Source organism: Megascapheus bottae, chromosome 20 (assembly GCF_031878675.1).
Source record: "Megascapheus bottae isolate mThoBot1 chromosome 20, mThoBot2.hap1, whole genome shotgun sequence".
NCBI classification, from domain to species: Eukaryota; Metazoa; Chordata; class Mammalia; order Rodentia; family Geomyidae; genus Megascapheus; species Megascapheus bottae.
The window spans coordinates 10,758,947-10,772,366 of NC_143528.1; the positions used below are offsets into that span (position 1 = coordinate 10,758,947).

Here is a 13,420-nt window from a genome sequence, read left to right on the forward strand (position 1 = left end):
GGCTCGAGTGGTAGAGCTCTAGCCTTGAGAAAGTCCAAGGACAGTGCTCAGGCCCTGAGCTCAAGCCCAGGACTAGCAAAAAAAAAAAAAAAAAAAAAGAGTCTCAGGTCCTTTTGTGCCTGGGCTGGCTTTGAACCTTGATCCTCAGATCGCAGCCTCCTTAATACCTAGAAATACAATACAGGGTGAACCACTGCACCCAGCTTTTTTTTTGGCTATCCCTGAGCTTCTTTTTGCTCAAGGCTAGTCCTCTACCACTTGAGCAACATAACTACTTCCGACTTTTTCTGTTTATGTGATACTAAGGATTCGAACCCAGGTGCTAAGCAAACACTCTACCACTAAGCCACATTCTTAGGCTACAATACTTATTCTGTGCTTAGTTATAAGGTGTTTTGTTTTGTTTTTTGGCCAGTCCTGGGCTTGAGCTCAGGGCCTGAGCACTCTACACTAGGCCAAACTCCTGGTCCAGTTATATGGTTTTTCTTTTCCTTCCTCTCTCTCCCCATCTCCTGCCCTCCCCCCTTCTTCCCCTTCCCTCCCCTCCCTCCCTCCCTCCCTCCCTCAGCTCTACAGCTCAAGGCTACCGCCTTACCCCTTGGGTAGGCACCACTTCTGGTGTTCTAGTGGTTAATTGGAGGTAAGAGTCTTACTAGACTTTACTGCCTGGGCAGGCTTTGAACTTTAGTCCTCAGATATCAGCCTTCTGAGTAGCTAGGACTATAGACAGCCACTGGTACCCAATTGTAAGTACTGCTAATATTATAAATTTTCATCAAGTATTGGTAAATTACAATTTAGCAAATTCATAGTCAAATACCAACATTATTCTTTATATGCCACACTTGCCTCAACAACTTTAGTGAATTTTAAAAAATAAATTTGTGGCTGGGTGCTCACGCTCCTAGCTACTTAGGAGGCTGAGATCTGAGGATCAAGGTTCAAAGCCAGTCTGGGCCCAAAAGGACCTGAGATACTTATCTCCAATTAACCTCTAGAAAACAAAGTGGGGCTTGGCTCAAGGGTAGGGTGGTAGCCTTGACCTAAAGACCTCGGAGACAACGCCCAGGCCACATTCAAGCCCCACCACCCACCAAAAAATAGTGTCCTTTATTGGAGCTATACTACTCACATCTATCACAGTGTCTTTGAAGTATGGCTACAAAGTAGGTAGTAGGTAGGTGTTGGTGACTTATGCCTAGCTACTTTTGTCTGGCTGAGCTGTATTTCTTTTCGTTGTTTTTATTTATTTATTTTTTATTGTAATTAATAGAAGGGTTACATTATATTTACTAGATAGAGGGTATATTACTACTTCTTTTCTGTTTTTTTTTTTTTTTTTGTTGGTCATTGGGCTTGAACTCTAGGCTTGGGGTCTATCCTTGAACTCTTTTTTTTTTTTTTTTTTTTGCCAGTTGTGGGCTTTAGCTCAGGGCTTGAGCACTGTCCTTGGACTTTCTCAAGGTTAGAACTCTACCACTTGAGCCTCAGCACCATTTCTGGCTTTTTTCTATGTATGTGTTACTGAGGAATCGAACCCGGGTCTTTGTGCATGCTAGGCAAGCACTCTACCTCTAGGCCAAACTCCTGGCCCCTATCCTTGAACTCTTAAGCTCAAGACTAGTGTTCTACTACATTAAGCCACAGCGCCACTTCCAGAGGGCTGCATTTCTATCATAACTACTCCTGCTTTGCTTTTTGTACTCTCTGTTGCCCTGATTGATTTCAAAAGTATTTTTTACACGTAAATTGTTACAGTACCCTATATTTCTTATTATTGGCAAAAATGATAGGGAGCGCAGGACAGATAAACAGGTATTTATAATACTTGTGCAAGGAGGAAGAAGCTGGGGCCCCGGAGCTTGGCCTAGTGGTAGAGCACTTGCCTTGCATGCACAAAGCTCTGGCTTAGATTCCTTGGTACCACACACAGAAAAAGCTAGAAGTAGTATGGCTCAAGTGGTTGAACACTAGCCTTGAGAAAGTCCAAGGACAGTGCCCATGCCCTGAGTTTAAAAAAAAAAAAAGCTGATCGATAGAAGGCCTTTGAAGACCTTTTATCCTAGGAAAGCAGGAGCCCCAGTTATCTCATTGCTATCTTATTGCTACCCCTGGCCTTAGGCAGAATACAGTGGTGTTTTCTGTTCACTACCCTCCTTTTCTAGGCCCTTTTGTTCAACGTCCAACACAGCTTTCTTCCTGGACTTCTTGTTGATAAAACCTCATATGCAGTTATAGGCCCAAAGAGTAAACATAAAAGCCTGGAATTAAAAAAAATATACTATTTTTGGTCAGTGGTAGGGTGTGAACTCAGGACCCTGAAAGCTGTTGTTGAGTTTTTTTTCGCTCCAGGATAGTGCTTTACCACTTTGAATCAAAATGCCACTTCTGGTTTTCTGGTGATTAATTGGTAATAAGAGTTGTACAGATTTTCCTGCCTAGACTGCCTTTGAACCAGATCAGATCTGGTTCCTCAGATCAAATCTCAACCTCCTGAGTAGCTAGGTTACGGGCGTGGGCCACCAGATCCCAGAAAAGCCTAGATTTTTTTGGTAAAGTAACTACTGTCTTGTACAGAATTCCAGAAACTGTGGAGGAGTGTCGCTGTGGACTCAATGGATGAGGAGAAAATTGAAGAATATCTAAAGCGACAGGGTATTTCTTCAATGCAGGAGTCTGGACCAAAGAAAGTGGTATGTAATCGCTACAAGCCCTGTTTAATCCTCTGTCCTGCTGCTTTTTGAAAAGCATTGTGATTCCCTCTTCCTGGATGTTTTCTGTCTAATGTAACTCAGACCATGGTTTGTTTTCCTGAGCCTGGGAAACCATTTCTACTGTTCCTGCAGTGCTGACCTGAGCCACAGCCACACTTCATGCCACTGCAGCTCATTGCTACCCACTCTCACTTCTCACCCTCTGTACACACTTGCTCCAGTTTCTAAAAGGAGCCTCATCTCTTGTTTATTACCTTCTGGCACCTGAATTGTGCTTGTTTCCCCTACGTCTGCGATCTCAGACTTGGAGCCTTGCACTGCACACTGCCCATTTCCTACCTTTCAGAGCCAGGTAATTTTTGTCTTTATATGCCCTAAATCCTAATCATAGGTGCTAGTAATCACATGATGACTGGTAACTTTGACAAGTAACCACACTATCCACCTGTAGCTGGAGAACAAAGGTGGCCTGGGACTCACTGCCACCCCACTTGCTGCCTCCATCTTTTCTTCACCCCATGCGTAGTTAACTTGCCACTTTTGTAGCTTTTTTTTCATATGCCTGTGGGCTAGACAGTGAATTATTATTTTTTTATGATTTTTTTCACATTTAAATGACCTGTTTAACAAAAATTCAAGAAGGGAATCTCTATATACAGTCACTGGCACTTAGATTTTAGGACATAATAGACAGTCATTTTTAAATTCCTAAAAAGGGAAGACATTGTTAATGATCTCTTCATGAATGATTATAACTGAAGGCCTTCCAGATTGTCTACTGTTGCTTAAACCATGGGATTTTTTTTAAGTCATGGGAAACTAATTTTTTTAAGTATACAGAAAAGAGAATATTCCAAATATTTTACAGTTTTGCTGTATTTCCATGTGTTGGTATATTCTTTTTTTATTAAATGATGGTTGATATATTTTTAGACTTTGATCATGACAAGACACAGAGCTTCACTGCCTCTCTTCTCTTGTTTTATCTGCTTATGGCCTAAAATAGTTCTGATTGGATTTATTGCCAACCCATTTCTTCTTCTCCCTCTCCCTCCTCATCCTCTTATTCCTCTTCCTTTCTATTCTCCTCCTCCTCCTCTTCTTCCTCATCTTGTCAGTCGTGGGACTTTAACTCAGGGTCTGGGCACTGTCCCTAAGCTTTTGTGCGCAAGGCTAGTGCTCTACCACTTTGTGCTCCTCTTCTGTTTTTCTGGTGGTAGTTGGAGCTTGAGTCTCATGTGCTATGTAGTTTTCCTGCTGGGGCTGTGACGGCTTCCTGAGTAGCTAGGATTATAGGTGTGGCACTCATTTCTTCCTGATGGGCATTTGGCTGTCAAGTAAGAGCATCATGTTTCTTTTGAGGTTGAGGAGTCTGCGTCTGGACACAAAGTAGAGAGGAAAGCCCAGCTCTGCATCCTCTGCAGCTGGGTCTGGGAACCAGCACTACCCTGTGTTGGTGGTACTGCCCTGTATGCTAACTGCTGTTGCTGTTTCTTTCAGGCCCCGATTCAGAGAAGGAAAAAACCTGCTTCACAGAAAAAGCGGCGTTTTAAGACTCACAATGAACACTTGGCTGGCGTGCTGAAGGATTATTCGGACATTACCCCCAACAAATAGGGGACAGTTGGTCATTGCACAAAGAATTACAGGCACAATCAAAATCTCCTTTGTTGATGCTTGGGATCTGAAGACAGAGTCTTCCCATATGCTTCTCAGGACTGGGGAGGAGCAGTCGTTTACAGAGCCAGTGTGGGTCACCAACCCCAAAGCTTATTTTAACTGAGTAGGCGAGGAATAATGTGATAGCCCAGTGACCTTCTGTTACTGCTTGGGAGAAAGGCACTTAGCATGGCAGGCAGGTGCCTGCTGTTTATTTCTCTTTCTAAATGGTTTCTGGTTCCATTTTTCCTCTTTATTACTTAATTTAGAGCAAGTTGGCAAGTGGTCTTGAATGCTACATTTGTTTATTCCAAAAGAGCATATTTATAATAAAATCATTGTGGACAAATTCTTAAGCGCTGGAAAATTCTTTTCATTTTTGGAAGTGGTGGCAGGCAGCTTCAGTCCTTGACATCCCAGGCTGAAGGTTTGGGATGTTGAAAGACTGGAATCTGCATGTTACCAAGCATGTGGATTTCCTGATTGGAACACAAGATGTGCCTCTTGCTATCAAGTTAAGCAATAAACATACACTAAATAGAGCTATAACTAGTAATGTTTTCTTTTAGCTTCATGGTCTGCTGCCATCTTGAATGAGGATAGGAAGAGTTCAGGTTTGTTTGTTTTTTTTTTTTTCCCTCCTTAGGTTTCCTCCACCGTCCCCCAAGCACTGGGATTTGAACTCGGCCTTGGGCTAGCTCAGCATGCTTGTTCATGCTAGTACTCTGCCACTTCAGTGACATTTCCAGATAGCTTTTTTGCTGGTTATTTTGGAGTCTTGAACTTTTCTGATAACCTCCAGAGTAGCTAGGATTAGTGGTGTGAACTACCAGTACCTGACAGGAAAGAGCTAACTTGCCTGCTTAATTGTGAGCTCTGCTGTGTTTCAGCCCTTGTGAGGTTTGTCCTGAGATTCTTCTGGTTGGAGGCACCCTCTGTCATCCAGCACTGGACCAGCTGGACCATAATAGATAGGTGGTTTTTTTCCTTTTCCTTCTGGTACTGGGGATTGAACTCGGGGTCATGTGCTTGATAGTCAGGTGTTCTACCACCTGAGCCATTTGGCCAGCCTCTTTTTCATTGGGTACTTTAAGCCAGGGTCCTGCTCTATGCTGAGGTGGGCCTAGAATGTGACCTTCCTATTTGTGCTTCCCCCTTCATGGATAACAGGTACAGAACCCACCTAGCCATTGTGTTTCCTCTGTAACTTTGGGTAACAGGTATATACCATTGTACCCAGCCATTGGTTGAGATGATGTCTTGAAAACTTAGTTGTTTTGTTTGTTTGTTCTTTGATCTAGGCTAGCCTCAAACTGCCCTCCCGGACCCCTCCCAAGAAGCTTGATTTACTGTGCCCAACTCTTGTAATATTTTCTCTTTCTACTTTCTGTGGTAGCTGGAAAGACAGGCTCGTAACACTGCATCTAGCTTTTTCTGCTAGAAAAGGGGTTTTATAAACTTGGTTGCCCAGGCTGGCCTGGAGCTTTGATGTTCTCATCTCAGCCTCACTGGGATGACAGGCGCACCTCACACGCTTAGTTGTGGAGATGGAGGGCAGCGCTAACTTGTTAGCCAGACTGGCCTTAAATTTGGATCCTCCCAGGCTATGTCCTGTGTAGCTAGGATTAAGGCATAAGCTGTCAGTGTATAGCACTGCAGAAGAATGCTGTGTTTTCCTGACTTTTATGGTAATTGTGTCTATTCCCTATCTGCGCTATTAATGTGGTCCATTGTGTTCTTTGGATTGACCTATAGGTTGCATACCATACACATACACAAAGCATGTGTATTTGTGCTTAAACTGGGCTTTGCTCTTCTCACTTTTTCTGCTCGTGGCAGTCACTCAACACTTGAGCCAGGGTTTTAGTTCCAGTTTTTTTGCTGGTTAGTTGGAGGAGCATTGGGTTTTTTCTAAGCAATAATCAGTCTTGGGGTTTGAATTCAGGGCCTAGGCACTGTCCCTGAGCTTCTTTTGCTCAAGACTAGCACTCTACCACTTGATCCACAGTGCCACTTGAACCTTTTTCTGTTGACTTGATAATGAGGAATCGAACTCAGGACCTCGTGCATGCTAGGCAAGCACTGAGCCACATTCCCAGTCCTTGAGCACAGAAAACTCAGGAACAGCACCCAGGCCCTGAGCCCAAACCACCCTCACCCCCACCCCCGAAAAATTTTGAATAATGAAGGGTCTTGCTTAATTGCCATTTACGAATTACCTGTCTCTCTCACGTGTACTTCCCTACTACACCTTCCTCTCCCCCCACTCCCCATAGTGTTAGGAATTAAGTTTAGGGCCTTGTCACTTCTCCTTAGTGTCTTTTGCTTAGTTTTCATAAAAAGGTCTTGTTTTTTTTGCCAAGGCCAGCTTCAGACCTTGATCTTTCTACCTCTGCCTCCTCATTAGGCTAGGATTATAGCTAGAATCACCATACGTGGCCTTGCAGTTCTCTCTCGTTTTGTGGTAGGGGTTTTAGCCTTCACTTGCTTAGGGGGCTCCCCACTGCTTATGTCATGACTCCAACTCTCACAGGTGGATTTATAGGCACAGAATTCATCTGTCTTGGGATTTCATTTTTTTTTTTTTTTTTTGCCAGTCCTGGGTTTGAGCTCAGGGCCTGAGCACTGTCCTTAGACTTTCTCAAGATTAGAGCTCTACCACTTGAGCCTCAGCAACACTTCCAGCTTTTTTTACTACATATGTGGTACCTAGGAATCGAACCCAGGTCTTTGTGCATGCTAGGCAAGCACTCTACCACTAGGCCAAACTCCTGGCCCCGGGATTTCATATTTTTAACCCCCAAACCTGTAGCTCTTACATATTGCTGGAAGTTTTAAAGAAAAGGTGCTTACCTTAAAATGGACATTTTACTAGGGAGGATTCTTCAAACCTCAAAATGACAATGGCCTAGAAAGAACAAAAACGGAAGTAGTAGAATTTTGCTGATCTAATACTGGAATGGGTCGGAGGGCTCAGAAATGTGGAGTATTGGGATTGACTTGCTCGTAAACCTCACTGCCCACATAGACAGTGTTTCTAAGGCAACAGAGAATACGCTGAAGAAAGGGTTGAGCATGGAAGGTACTTCCTCAGTGACAGTGACTGCAACAATTCTGGAAAGTCAACAGGTCTCAGAACTCAGAACACATATATCATGTATGTATTGCAATTTTTTTTTTTTTGGTGCATCATGGGGCTTGAACTCTGGGCCTGGGTCCTGTCCCTGAGCTCTTCAGCTCAACGCTACCACCCTACCCTAGAGCCTTGCCCCGATTCCCACTTCCCATTTTCTAGAGGTTAGAGATAAGAGTCTCTGATCCTTTTGTGCCCAGGCTTTGAACCTTGATCCTCATATCTCAGCCTCCTGAGTAGCTAGGATTACAGGTGTGAGCCACCATGCCCTGCTGCAGTTGGTAATAAAAAAGGCTTGCATAGTTGTTTGTGCCTGTTACATAATGTTTATAATACTTGTACTCCGTACTGTCCAGTCTGTGGGGTTATTCTTTGGTTGTCGTACAGGGTTTGAACTTGAGACCTTGGGTTTACTATGCAGGTGCACTACCACTGATTGGACTATCACTGCAATAGTACCCCTAGCTTTTCAGTTGTATCATTTTACTTCGTTGCTTATTGCTTTGCTTTGGGTATTTTTCTTTTTGTGCTGGTATTAGTACTTGAACTCAGACTCAGGTTGTGGGTGCTGTTTTTCAGATCAAGGCTAGTGTTGTACCACTTGAGCCACTGCTCTACTTTCGACATTTTGGTAGTTGTAGATAGTCTCACGGCCATTTCATACTCAGGCTGGCTTTGAACTGGTGTGTAGATCTTAGCCTCCTGAGTGGCTAGGATTACAGGTTTGAGTTACTGGTACCTAGGTTGCCAACATTTTGTATCTGTCTTGATTCTGGGAAAATATTTCAGTACTTTATATTTTAAGTCTTGATCCCTTTTGGCCTAAGACATGTCAGCACAATCTTTCTATGGTGTTAGATTGCACACAGGGTGATTGATGTGTGAGGATAGTCTTTGTGAAAAATTTGATTCCAGTTCTGTCCAATGATCATAATAAAGTCTTTTTAGCATTTCTTCCAGGTGTCCCCTCCAGAGAGTTCTAAAACTGTATTCTCACCTCTGCCAGTGTCTGCCAGATCTACTGCCATTTAAAAGCAAGCGGGAAGAGGCAGAGCTGGGAGCTGAGGCAAACAGTGTACTGTGCACCCGATCTATAATTCATCACGGTCACAGGAGGCTTTTAGGGTAGAGCTAAGAGAAATGCAGTTGAGCTTAAAGTTTGAAAGAGCATTAGGCTGTTCTGTCACTGCCTGTTAAGTATAGCCAGATGATGGCAGGACCCTGGGGATGGAGGAACACTTGATACCTGTTGAACGGTGTTAGGAAAGGCAGTGCGGGAATATCCCATGATCCCCCACCATGGGGATCATAGGGGAGGAAGACAGATGTACAGTCTGGCCTTCCTCTTGTACTGTTTGGAATTACTGGAACAAAAATTTGGACCTGTCAGTTCCAGTGCTCATCCGCTGGTAGTAATATAGACACATGAGGCTCTAGCTACTGTTTTTACTCTATGATGATTTATGAAGATGGGCTTTATGGTGGCGCTAATGTTTGCAAGCTGAGACCACCACTGGGGTGGGTGTCATGCTTATTCGAACAGACCTGGTATTGCTAGTCGTGGCTACTCTTGGGGCTTTCCACAGTTCATTTCTAATATTGGAGCCTGAAGGTTGGGAGCCCAGGATCTTTTGGAATTGTCTTAGGCAAGCCATGGAACCCCTGTCCTTGCCCTCTTTTGTTTTCTGTGTGTGTGGAAGTACTTTGAGAACATGAAATTAGAATAGGTCTAGCCTGGTGCTCTTTGCCTTCCTGACTCCCTGATAGTGGATTAAATAGCATATTTCAGGCTGGAAGTGTAGCCTCATTGCAGAGTGCTTATTTCTGTCATGGACATGGTCTAAGATCTGAGGTGAAATGGAGGTAGGCCTGGTTTGTACTAGGGTAGACATGCTGTGGGTCCCTTGTGGACAGATTAACGAGAGTGCTCTGTCACAGTCCAGAGGAGCTCGCTTACGTTGCTGGTGGCAAGTTCCTGTGGCTCTGTGGTTTCAGGAAGCTGGTGTGAAGACTCAGGGACCTTTTAGATGATCAAAACTTCACAAAGGATGTTGAGTGAAAAATCTTGTGTGTGTGTGTGTGTTTTAAATAAAACATGGGGCCACCATGTGTTTTGCTAAGTAAACCATAGTCTGAATTTGGCAAACTCAGCTCCAGGAATGCCAAGAACTGGTTTTCTTACACTTGACTCTTACATGATAATTGGGCATGTTTGCTAAGCAGCTCAGGCCTGAGGCTGTGCTCCTTTGTCCAGGTAAATATTTTAACTCAAGAATCATTCTGCATTGTGTTTGGGCCTATTTTTACCCAGAAGACAACTTGGGTTGTAATGAAGTAGGTGTTCAAGTTGTTTGTCAGTGGGTATGCATGTGGAGTTTGGTTCTGAATTGGTAAACAGGCCTGTGCAAAGCCTCCTGTTTGCTCTCCATGTATCCAAGGCACTGGCTATGACCTGTGTTTGGTGGTCAGTCTCCTTTGGCAGAGTGATGTGAACTCTAAATCACATACATGACTGACTGGCTGTTCTAATAGTTGAGAGTTAGCACATTAAGAAGGATGAGAGCATATAATTCTTGTCATCCTGGCTAAATCTGCAGAAAAACTTCTACTTCAGTAGAATTTGTGGTCTTGGGCTCAGGCTTTGTAAGCTTATGGGGTTGGTCAGCTGAGTTTGTGAAGGGATCATGGGTGGCCTCAGGTGTCCGGTGCGCTGCATTTGTAGATGTCATCCATCTTGGCCTCTCCTTGTTTGTTTCCTCCTCTAATCTCTGTGCCTTTGTAGCCAGTCTCTACATTAGAGGACATATTTGTGCTGATATTGGGAACAAGCAGTGTGACAGCTGGAGTAAAGAGTTTGTTTTTTGGTTTTTTTTTTAAATGACAATAGAAAAGTGGCTCTGTTTTCCTCTGAAGTACAGGATTCTCACTAGAGCCTCGTAATGCCAGGGGCAGGTCTCTGACCACAGAGTGAGGTAGCCAGAATTCCCAAGCTGCTGCCTCCTTTTATTTATGGTAAGAAAGATGAGCCTGTCACTCCTAGCCCATTTTATTTGTGACGACCTTTAACATTAACATTTTTATTTCTAATGAAAAGATAAGCAAAACTTCACACCAAGCATACATAGATAGATATATATCTACCTATCTATAATCTCTCTATATATAAAATCAGCAAAACTGAAGTTTAACATGAGCAGGTTACATCAGCGGTGGGAAACTGAGGTCAATACACTTTCACACGTGGCTCCTGTACACTAGGAGGGGAAGAACTGAGCTGGCAGACTCTGCGAATGGCTGTCCACTTACAAGATTTGTAGCTTTGAGCAAGTCTGGAAGCAAAGCCAGCCGTGTTCAATGCACATGGCCTCTGGTTCCTTTCATCAGGACTGGTGGTGTCATTTGGGAGGGAAGGAGTCTCGTAGTGAGCACATGGTGGATGGTCTGTTTGGCATGGTGCTGCCTCAATTCCACAGCACCAGCTCAGTTGGGCCAATGTCTTGCAAAATCACCTGGGAGATACACACTGCCATTGTAGCCCAAGTGGGGGAAGTCAGCGCTGCTTCCAAGCCAAGATCTCCCTACTGGGTGAGGCTGGGAGTGGAGGAATGATCACCCACTAGCAAGAGACACTGCAGAACGGAACCCTTGGCACCCAGGGTCTGCAGCCACAGAGTTTGTCATGGCACATCTGCTCAGGAAGTTTCACCAATGTCTTCCTTGCCCAGATGTGAATGTGCCATTGAGACAGCAGCTTTGATGTCTTGCAGGATTATCCACAGAGTTCTTCACCTTGTATTTCAGGTCTAACACCACAACACTAAAATACCCTGGACTCAGGCCAGGCACAGATTCACAATGTGATTCTGGAGCTGTTGATACTCGTTAGAAACATGCAGCTTGTTTTAGAGGGGAAAAAAAATAGATATTTTTAATCACAAGCATTCAAAAAAGTCAAGCACAAAAGTTGTGATGCAACCCAGTGTAACAATTCATACATACTTAAAATGTTTAATACAAAAATACTCACTTTCTTGGATCAATCATTGACTTTTAGGTTTTGTCTGAAAATCTCAACTTAAAGTATAGAAATGTCAGACCATGCATTCACAAATAACACACTATTTCTTATAATTATACAGTGTAAAAGGTAAAACATTTATTATATTTCTTTTAAGAAAAACAGATGTGTGATAGAGGCTGTGGCAAAGTCTTGAAGGGATCAAAACTGGGCACGGTTTTTCCAAGTCTGAAACAAAGTGGGTTGAGACAGGAGGTTAGAAAATTGAATCAAGTCCTGTCCCCTAGTGCTCTGGCTTCCTATGAAAGAGTGAATGTATAAGGTAAAATCTGACCATATATAAAGACTGCTCAAGTTATTAATAGGTAGCATATATTTAATTTTTGGGGGGGGGCACTCCTGGGAATTGAACTCAGGACCAGTTCGGGACTTTTCTGTTTATCTGGTACTGAGGAATTGAACCCAAGACTTCATGCATGTTAGGTAAGGACTCTATCATTAAGTTATAGTCTCCATTTCTTATCTCTTACATAGCAAACCTGAAAGACCTCTACTTCTCTTCCTAGCACGGAGGCAGGAGAATCTAAGTTCGAAACCATTTTGGCATATAAAGCAACATCTTTCAGTTCCTGTCCTCCCACCAAAGACCACTTTCCCTGAAGTTGCAAGGAAAGGCTCAAGTATAAAGAGGTTTCACTGTGTGGCCCAATCTCCTCAGTGAATGTGTTTACCTACTTTGGTCCAAGATTCACTGTGAAATTTGCTGACATTCATGTTACTTTCCCTGCTCCTATATTTTGTTGTCATATTAGCAGAATGTAGTTGTAGAAAAAGTATACACACAGGCTTGACACTGATGGCTCACACCTATGATTGTAGTTACTCAAGAGGCTGAGATCTAAGGATTGTGGTTTGAAGCCAGTCCAAGAAACTTCATCTCTGATTTACTACCTAGGCCATGGTTTTGTTTGCTAGAGTGCCAGCTTTGAACAAAAAGGCTCTGCTGAGGGTTGGGAATGTGGCCTACCTTGTAAGAATGCTTGGCGGCTAGGATACACGAAGCTCATTCGATTTTTCAGTACCACATACACAGAAAAGGCTGAAGTGGTAGAGCTCTAGCCTGAGAAAGCCCAAGGACAGTGTCCATGTCGTGAGTGCAAGCCCCAGGACTGGCCAAAGAAAGCCCACTGAGCCCTAGAGGACTTTAGTTCAATACATGCAATGTATATGCAAATGCTTCTATGTAGGAAGAGGCTGTAATGAAAATATTCATAAATGCTGCACAGTAGACTGGCAATAAATCCTATAATTAAAGCTATATGGACAATCTCCCCCTCACCCCCCAGGTGTGGAGCTTAAACTCAGGGCCTCCTGGGTGCTGTCCCTGAACTCTTTTGCTCAACACTAATACTCTACCACTTTGAGCCACAGCTCTACCAGAATCTTTTTTTTTTTTTTTTTTTGGTCATGGGGCTTGAACTCAGCCTGAGCACAGCCCCTGAGCTCTTCAGCTCAAGGCTACCGCTCTACCCTTGAGCTGAGCCCCACTTCTCATTTTCTAGCGGTTATTTGGAGATAAAGAGTCTCAGGTCCTTTTGTGCCTGAGCTGGCTTTGAACCTGATCCTCAGATCTCAGCCTCCTGAGTAGGATTATAGGTGTGAGCCCCCTGGTAGTGTGTGTGTGTGTCTGTATATATATATATATATATATATATATAGAGAGAGAGAGAGAGAGAGAGAGAGAGAGAGAGAGAGAGAGAGAGAGAGAGAGAGAGAGAGAGAGAGAGAAGGGTTACATTAGATTCGCCAGATGCATTACTTCACAAACATTGCTACCCTTTCTCATGTTTTTGTCTCCATTTCCCTCCTCCTACCCCCTCCCTCATATTGTTACAG

General features: G+C 43.6%; 2 protein-coding genes across 4 annotated transcripts in view; one reads left to right on the forward strand and one right to left on the reverse strand.

Moving 5' to 3' along the window:
• Gtf2e2 (general transcription factor IIE subunit 2) overlaps positions 1 to 4,725 on the forward strand; it is a 42,887-nt gene extending 38,162 nt beyond the window's left edge. For all 3 annotated transcript variants that reach the window (XM_090353960.1, XM_090353958.1, XM_090353959.1), the window contains 2 exons: positions 2,578 to 2,693; positions 4,215 to 4,725. In XM_090353960.1, coding sequence (XP_090210086.1) covers positions 2,578 to 2,693; positions 4,215 to 4,331 — 233 coding nt within the window. In that variant the 3' untranslated portion in view covers positions 4,332 to 4,725. The remainder of the gene's footprint in view (positions 1 to 2,577; positions 2,694 to 4,214) is intronic.
• Positions 4,726 to 10,514: 5,789 nt separating this feature from the next.
• Positions 10,515 to 13,420, reverse strand: part of Rbpms (RNA binding protein, mRNA processing factor) — a 172,228-nt gene continuing 169,322 nt past the window's right edge. Inside the window, exon 8 of the mRNA XM_090353964.1 lies at positions 10,515 to 11,752. The gene's annotated coding sequence lies outside the window, so the exon portion shown is untranslated. The remainder of the gene's footprint in view (positions 11,753 to 13,420) is intronic.